The sequence below is a fragment of the Pecten maximus genome, chromosome 15 (genome assembly GCF_902652985.1).
Source record: "Pecten maximus chromosome 15, xPecMax1.1, whole genome shotgun sequence".
Classification (NCBI taxonomy): domain Eukaryota; kingdom Metazoa; phylum Mollusca; class Bivalvia; order Pectinida; family Pectinidae; genus Pecten; species Pecten maximus.
In genome coordinates, this window is record NC_047029.1 from 18,945,536 (window position 1) to 18,952,945 (window position 7,410).

The 7,410-nt window shown below is 37.4% G+C and overlaps 1 protein-coding gene and 1 long non-coding RNA gene across 2 annotated transcripts; one reads left to right on the top strand and one right to left on the bottom strand.

The window, feature by feature from the left end:
* Positions 1 to 372: 372 nt before the first annotated feature.
* LOC117343103 lies at positions 373 to 1,354 on the top strand. The gene is made up of 2 exons (XR_004535958.1): positions 373 to 503; positions 1,093 to 1,354. It is a non-coding gene; the product is annotated as an uncharacterized LOC117343103 (long non-coding RNA).
* Positions 1,355 to 3,010: 1,656 nt separating this feature from the next.
* Positions 3,011 to 7,098, bottom strand: LOC117343300 (mucin-5AC-like). The gene is made up of 9 exons (XM_033905643.1): positions 6,805 to 7,098; positions 6,467 to 6,611; positions 6,128 to 6,325; positions 5,279 to 5,538; positions 4,941 to 5,085; positions 4,593 to 4,799; positions 3,745 to 4,004; positions 3,409 to 3,553; positions 3,011 to 3,267 (listed from the first exon to the last, which is right to left on the bottom strand). The coding sequence occupies exons 1-9, from the start codon at positions 7,081 to 7,083 to the stop codon at positions 3,011 to 3,013; spliced, it is 1,896 nt and encodes a 631-aa protein (XP_033761534.1). The 5' UTR covers positions 7,084 to 7,098.
* Between the last annotated feature and the right edge of the window lie 312 nt (positions 7,099 to 7,410).

A 7,410-nucleotide genomic window follows, 5' to 3' on the forward strand; every position in this document is an offset into this window, starting at 1 on the left:
GCTCTTAGGTGTCAGTTTCGGGACCCTATCCGAAAACGGTAGATGTACGTCTGGTTGGTACTCCGGGTGTGACGGTGAAGATAGTTCTTGAACCAACATCATATGGTCAACCTAAACTTGATGAAGTAGAGATTGATGCTTGCTTCACATCAGGTATTACTTCTTATGGATTACTTGACTAAAATTATAACCCCCTTTTTTACTGAATGTCGAGCCAAGAATATGAACAGCTGTAGGACGTCTGATATGTTTTTGTGTACATTCATTATTCAATGTTTTTCCTTCAAATTTTAGTGACAACAACTACAAGTGTAACGACAACCGCAGTTCCTACAACAACCACTGCTCCAGAACCCACGACTACCACACATCGACAACAACTGTACCAACAACAACGACCATACCGACAACTACAGAATCAACGACTCCCGAGGGAACGACATCTACAACTACGGCTACCACTAGCACAACCACGTCTACGACCACTCATAGCACAACGACAGGTATACATTTAGAATTAGGAATGCTGAAACATATGATTATACATATAGCACACTATGTACTGTAGTGTATTTTTCAAAATCTGCACTATCATGAATTGCACTGGATTGAAATCATGATTATTCGCGAAATATTTCCATTGTATGGTTCCGTGTAAAGAAGGGAGGTAGTCTTTTTTGTGACGGAATTTTGACGAATCGAAAAATATATGCTTTCATTGATTAAAATAGTAATTTGCAGAAGAGGTTAGAATGTATTATCAAAGTATTGTTGGTATTGGTGATTTTTGATCACCTGATCTAACGCTATATCATAGGATGATAAACATACTGACATGATCTAAAATGTCACTCAAAATCATATAGGAGATATTATTTTTCAGTTAATATTTAAACGTTTTCGAAAATCCACTTATTCAAGATGGATTGATTTTAGAAAGAGAATCAGTATATTGAGTGTAATACAGTTATACCTGTTGTATGTTTGAATTATAAACACGTACTACGTTGATTGGATCAAATGTGTATGTTTAAGAAGAACACGAGAACATTTGCAAGCATTTGTTGATAAAGATGCACTTTATGTTTACAGAGTGTGACATCCAAATGATTTCACAAGATGACACGACTGATGTTGTTTCCAGCACTACTGATGGAAACGGGAATGGATTGACTGAGGCATTCGTTCCAAACTCTGGCGTTTCAAAGCCGACAATAAGCTATACGATTAAGGCTATTAATGATGATGTCAAATTCTTCCGATTTTCTGCCAAAGTATGGAATGTCCAAACTATCCAAGTGTTTGTCCTTGACAGCAGCAACAATCCTGTTGCGCCTATCAATCCCCGAGAGGTACGTGAAAACAATGTCATCATGGCATATGAATGAGCGTGAAATTAGAATGTCATATTAAACAATATTACTTCTGTCGTTATTTGTCAATATCGACTGTGTTTTGTGGTTATACCTTAGTCGTGTCGGGAAAAGGGTTCCTTTTTTACCGACAAGGTATCGGTTGTTGTTTTTGTTTTCTTGTTAGTTGTTATATTGAAGGTATCTCTTGTGTTTTTGGTGTGGGGTTTTTTTATATTGCAGTATATTACATGATTGTTTTTTTTTTTTTCTTTATATATGTTTTGTTTTTTTGTGTTTTGTGTTTGTTTGGTGGCCTTGTCGTATTTTTCTTTTTTTGTCTTCACTGGTTTGCGGTGTTCCGGGTTTTGTTGGTTTGTTGTTTGTTTGGTTCTTAGTGTTGCGGCTATCTTTGTTATTCTGTATATCTTTTTTTTTTCTTTTTTGTGACGCTGGCGTGGGGGTATCGGTAAGAACGCCAGCATCAGCCCGATGAGGGGTGTTAGATTTTGTGGTGGCTGAGTCTTGGGTGTTGTTGGTTGTGAGTGCGTTGGGGGCCAGGAACCCTCGTGGTGGGACTTTGTTGCACGTGATACACAAGGCTGTAGGGGAACAAACCAGCAAGGCCAGTGGAAGAACGGCCAGTGAGTACACACAGAGCCGCCGTCCGCTGCAACCCGTTTGGCGCCGAGCGAACCGTGGCGAACGAAAAAAGAAGCAAGTGTAAAACAAAAAGCAAACAAAAAAACAAAAATGTTACACAACAAAACAAAAACAAAACAATAAAGAACGAAAAGAAAGGGGACAAAAAAAAAAAAAAGAAAGACCAAAAAAAAAAAAAAAAAAAAAAAAAAAAAAGAAAGGCGAAAAAAAAAAACAACAAAAAAAAAAAAAAAAAAAACAAAAAAAAAAAAAACAACCAGAAGAAAACGACAAAGAAAAAAACAAAAACAAAAAAACACAGACAAAACAAAACAAAAAAACAGGGGGACACACTAAAAAACAAAACACAGCAGGCCCAACCCCAACCACCAAGACAACAAAGAGAAAGAAACAAACGCGCGAGCCCAACACAACAACAAAAAAAAGCAAAAAGCAAAAGGACACAGCAGGACCGACGAGGCAGGCCGGGAAACGCCAAGAACAACCCACAACCGCCCTGGTCCATCAAAGGCGGAACACCATCGTCAGCGGGAAATCATGGAGCACACCTAAACAAAGGCACTGTAGCCACATGCTCAAATGCGCGGTCGCGAACACACAGGAGCCAACAACGGCGGAGAAGGCAACAGACCACATAGAACGGTATTACACTCATACATGCTCGTTCTACAGCAAGCGCTAAGAATAGTCGAAACGTTGGAAATATACGAAAAGAGACTCCCTATAGTTTGAGGACATTGATCATTCATAGTTTACTCCGAGAGACGAATCAGGAGCAAAATCCAATACCAACAATACTTTGATAATACATTCTAACCTCTTCTGCAAATTACTATTTTAATCAATGAAAGCATATATTTTTCGATTCGTCAAAATTCCGTCACAAAAAAGACTACCTCCCTTCTTTACACGGAACCATACAATGGAAATATTTCGCGAATAATCATGATTTCAATCCAGTGCAATTCATGATAGTGCAGATTTTGAAAAATACACTACAGTACATAGTGTGCTATATGTATAATCATATGTTTCAGCATTCCTAATTCTGAATGTATACCTGTCGTTGTGCTATGAGTGGTCGTAGACGTGGTTGTGCTAGTGGTAGCCGTAGTTGTAGATGTCGTTCCCTCGGGAGTCGTTGATTCTGTAGTTGTCGGTATGGTCGTTGTTGTTGGTACAGTTGTTGTCGATGTAGTAGTAGACGTAGATGTAGGAACTGCGGTTGTCGTTACACTTGTAGTTGTTGTCACTAAAATTTGAAGGAAAAACATTGAATAATGAATGTACACAAAAACATATCAGACGTCCTACAGCTGTTCATATTCTTGGCTCGACATTCAGTAAAAAAAGGGGTTATAATTTTAGTCAAGTAATCCATAAGAAGTAATACCTGATGTGAAGCAAGCATCAATCTCTACTTCATCAAGTTTAGGTTGACCATATGATGTTGGTTCAAGAACTATCTTCACCGTCACACCCGGAGTACCAACCAGACGTACATCTACCGTTTTCGGATAGGGTCCCGAAACTGACACCTAAGAGCAACACAAATATGAAACATCGTCGTTTAAATAAGCTCATTATATAAACATCACCTTCGGTGTTTGTCACAATTCGGATTTTACGACTTAGGTTATCGAGATGATATCCGCATATAGTTTATTTGTTTTATGACATTCTAATTTCACGCTCATTCATATGCCATGATGACATTGTTTTCACGTACCTCTCGGGGATTGATAGGCGCAACAGGATTGTTGCTGCTGTCAAGGACAAACACTTGGATAGTTTGGACATTCCATACTTTGGCAGAAAATCGGAAGAATTTGACATCATCATTAATAGCCTTAATCGTATAGCTTATTGTCGGCTTTGAAACGCCAGAGTTGGGAACGAATGCCTCAGTCAATCCATTCCCGTTTCCATCAGTAGTGCTGGAAACAACATCAGTCGTGTCATCTTGTGAAATCATTTGGATGTCACACTCTGTAAACATAAAGTGCATCTTTATCAACAAATGCTTGCAAATGTTCTCGTGTTCTTCTTAAACATACACATTTGATCCAATCAACGTAGTACGTGTTTATAATTCAAACATACAACAGGTATAACTGTATTACACTCAATATACTGATTCTCTTTCTAAAATCAATCCATCTTGAATAAGTGGATTTTCGAAAACGTTTAAATATTAACTGAAAAATAATATCTCCTATATGATTTTGAGTGACATTTTAGATCATGTCAGTATGTTTATCATCCTATGATATAGCGTTAGATCAGGTGATCAAAAATCACCAATACTAACAATACTTTGATAATACATTCTAACCTCTTCTGCAAATTACTATTTTAATCAATGAAAGCATATATTTTTCGATTCGTCAAAATTCCGTCACAAAAAAGACTACCTCCCTTCTTTACACGGAACCATACAATGGAAATATTTCGCGAATAATCATGATTTCAATCCAGTGCAATTCATGATAGTGCAGATTTTGAAAATACACTACAGTACATAGTGTGCTATATGTATAATCATATGTTTCAGCATTCCTAATTCTGAATGTATACCTGTCGTTGTGCTATGAGTGGTCGTAGACGTGGTTGTGCTAGTGGTAGCCGTAGTTGTAGATGTCGTTCCCTCGGGAGTCGTTGATTCTGTAGTTGTCGGTATGGTCGTTGTTGTTGGTACAGTTGTTGTCGATGTGGTGGTAGTCGTGGGTTGGAGCAGTGGTGTTGTAGGAACTGCGGTTGTCGTTACACTTGTAGTTGTTGTCACTAAAATTTGAAGGAAAAACATTGAATAATGAATGTACACAAAAACATATCAGACGTCCTACAGCTGTTCATATTCTTGGCTCGACATTCAGTAAAAAAGGGGGTTATAATTTTAGTCAAGTAATCCATAAGAAGTAATACCTGATGTGAAGCAAGCATCAATCTCTACTTCATCAAGTTTAGGTTGACCATATGATGTTGGTTCAAGAACTATCTTCACCGTCACACCCGGAGTACCAACCAGACGTACATCTACCGTTTTCGGATAGGGTCCCGAAACTGACACCTAAGAGCAACACAAATATGAAACATCGTCGTTTAAAAAAGCTCATTATATAGACATCACCTTCGGTATTTGTCACAATTAGGATTTTACGACTTAGGTTATCGAGATGATATTCGCATATAGTTTATTTGTTTAATATGACATTCTAATTTCACGCTCATTCATATGCCATGATGACATTGTTTTCACGTACCTCTCGGGGATTGATAGGCGCAACAGGATTGTTGCTGCTGTCAAGGACAAACACTTGGATAGTTTGGACATTCCATACTTTGGCAGAAAATCGGAAGAATTTGACATCATCATTAATAGCCTTAATCGTATAGCTTATTGTCGGCTTTGAAACGCCAGAGTTGGGAACGAATGCCTCAGTCAATCCATTCCCGTTTCCATCAGTAGTGCTGGAAACAACATCAGTCGTGTCATCTTGTGAAATCATTTGGATGTCACACTCTGTAAACATAAAGTGCATCTTTATCAACAAATGCTTGCAAATGTTCTCGTGTTCTTCTTAAACATACACATTTGATCCAATCAACGTAGTACGTGTTTATAATTCAAACATACAACAGGTATAACTGTATTACACTCAATATCCTGATTCTCTTTCTAAAATCAATCCATCTTGAATAAGTGGATTTTCGAAAACGTTTAAATATTAACTGAAAAATAATATCTCCTATATGATTTTGAGTGACATTTTAGATCATGTCAGTATGTTTATCATCCTATGATATAGCGTTAGATCAGGTGATCAAAAATCACCAATACCAACAATACTTTGATAATACATTCTAACCTCTTCTGCAAATTACTATTTTAATCAATGAAAGCATATATTTTTCGATTCGTCAAAATTCCGTCACAAAAAAGACTACCTCCCTTCTTTACACGGAACCATACAATGGAAATATTTCGCGAATAATCATGATTTCAATCCAGTGCAATTGATGATAGTGCAGATTTTGAAAAATACACTACAGTACATAGTGTGCTATATGTATAATCATATGTTTCAGCATTCCTAATTCTGAATGTATACCTGTCGTTGTGCTATGAGTGGTCGTAGACGTGGTTGTGCTAGTGGTAGCCGTAGTTGTAGATGTCGTTCCCTCGGGAGTCGTTGATTCTGTAGTTGTCGGTATGGTCGTTGTTGTTGGTACAGTTGTTGTCGATGTGTGGTAGTATGTAGACGTAGATGTAGGAACTGCGGTTGTCGTTACACTTGTAGTTGTTGTCACTAAAATTTGAAGGAAAAACATTGAATAATGAATGTACACAAAAACATATCAGACGTCCTACAGCTGTTCATATTCTTGGCTCGACATTCAGTAAAAAAAGGGGTTATAATTTTAGTCAAGTAATCCATAAGAAGTAATACCTGATGTGAAGCAAGCATCAATCTCTACTTCATCAAGTTTAGGTTGACCATATGATGTTGGTTCAAGAACTATCTTCACCGTCACACCCGGAGTACCAACCAGACGTACATCTACCGTTTTCGGATAGGGTCCCGAAACTGACACCTAAGAGCAACACAAATATGAAACATCGTCGTTTAAAAAGCTCATTATATAAGACATCACTTTCGGTATTTGTCACAATTCGGATTTTACGACTTAGGTTATCGAGATGATATTCGCATATAGTTTATTTGTTTAATATGACATTCTAATTTCACGCTCATTCATATGCCATGATGACATTGTTTTCACGTACCTCTCGGGGATTGATAGGCGCAACAGGATTGTTGCTGCTGTCAAGGACAAACACTTGGATAGTTTGGACATTCCATACTTTGGCAGAAAATCGGAAGAATTTGACATCATCATTAATAGCCTTAATCGTATAGCTTATTGTCGGCTTTGAAACGCCAGAGTTGGGAACGAATGCCTCAGTCAATCCATTCCCGTTTCCATCAGTAGTGCTGGAAACAACATCAGTCGTGTCATCTTGTGAAATCATTTGGATGTCACACTCTGTAAACATAAAGTGCATCTTTATCAACAAATGCTTGCAAATGTTCTCGTGTTCTTCTTAAACATACACATTTGATCCAATCAACGTAGTACGTGTTTATAATTCAAACATACAACAGGTATAACTGTATTACACTCAATATCCTGATTCTCTTTCTAAAATCAATCCATCTTGAATAAGTGGATTTTCGAAAACGTTAAATATTAACTGAAAAATAATATCTCCTATATGATTTTGAGTGACATTTTAGATCATGTCAGTATGTTTATCATCCTATGATATAGCGTTAGATCAGGTGATCAAAAATCACCAATACCAACAATACTTTGATAATACATTCTAACC

Bases quoted from the DNA above. Each gene is read 5' to 3' on its own strand.
- LOC117343300 (XM_033905643.1), bottom strand. From the start codon at position 7,083: ATGCACTTTATGTTTACAGAGTGTGACATCCAAATGATTTCACAAGAT. The intron at 3,554-3,744 runs GTACGTGAAAAC...TGTTGCTCTTAG, and splicing joins CGCCTATCAATCCCCGAGAG to GTGTCAGTTTCGGGACCCTA. The intron at 3,268-3,408 runs GTATTACTTCTT...TTCAAATTTTAG, and splicing joins TGATGCTTGCTTCACATCAG to TGACAACAACTACAAGTGTA.